At 69.1% G+C, this 770-nt stretch overlaps 1 protein-coding gene across 1 annotated transcript in view; it reads left to right on the forward strand.

The window, feature by feature from the left end:
* The window catches only part of HEXDC (hexosaminidase (glycosyl hydrolase family 20, catalytic domain) containing), a gene marked incomplete at its 3' end in the record, with an annotated part of 10,103 nt that overhangs the window by 6,029 nt on the left and 3,304 nt on the right, over positions 1 to 770 (forward strand). Inside the window, 1 exon segment of the mRNA XM_014531248.1 lies at positions 506 to 596. Coding sequence (XP_014386734.1) covers positions 506 to 596 — 91 coding nt within the window.

Below are 770 nucleotides of genomic sequence, written 5' to 3' on the forward strand. Positions count from 1 at the left end.
GGGCGGCTGGGCCACAGGGAGCCCTGCTTCCCGCCCTCTGGCCCTCTGCCCGCTCGGCCTCCCCGGCCTGCCCTGCACGGATGTTGGTGAGGTCCTGGCCTGAGGCTTTGGGCAGAGATGGGAGGTTGGTGTGGTCACTCAGAGCTCTGGCCAGAGCCGGGACGGTGCCCGGGGCCCACATGGAGGCCCACCTTCCGCAAGGCTCAGCCAGCACCCACACGTGGCCCCCTGGGTTTGAACTCGGGTTTGTTACAATTAAATCCAATTAGCGCACGTTCCTGTTGCACCTGGGCCTGGTGCCCCCAGGGGAGTGCTGGGCCGCGGGCTGGGTCGGGGCTCCTGGGGCCGGGCCGTCCCAGGGCTGGCTGGCTCCTGGTGTGGCATTTCCACCGTGAGCAGCGCAGTGTGGAGCGTGTAGAAAAGATGGTGTGTGTCCCCGTTTTCATACAAGCAGCGGGGGCCGGGGCGTTCCGCCGGCCGGGCACTCATGACCTCTCGCCCGCAGCGTCCGGGGTGCCACAGCTGGTGGAGCCAGTGCTCTGGGACTACGGGGCCGACCTGGACGTGCAGGGCAAGGGTCAGTACCGAGTCGCTGGGGGAGGCCCTGCCACCTGATGCCCAGGGGGGACACGGGGCCTTTCCTGGCTCATCAGAGCCTGAGCTGCCTCTGCTTCACCGCAGACTCTCCCCGGGGGGCCGGGTCCCGGGGAGCGGCCTGCGTGTCCTGTGGCCGGTCCTCACGGGATGGCCTGTCCTGTGGGGGCAGGAGG

Source organism: Myotis brandtii, unplaced genomic scaffold (assembly GCF_000412655.1).
Source record: "Myotis brandtii unplaced genomic scaffold, ASM41265v1 scaffold797, whole genome shotgun sequence".
In the NCBI taxonomy this organism is placed as follows: Eukaryota; Metazoa; Chordata; class Mammalia; order Chiroptera; family Vespertilionidae; genus Myotis; species Myotis brandtii.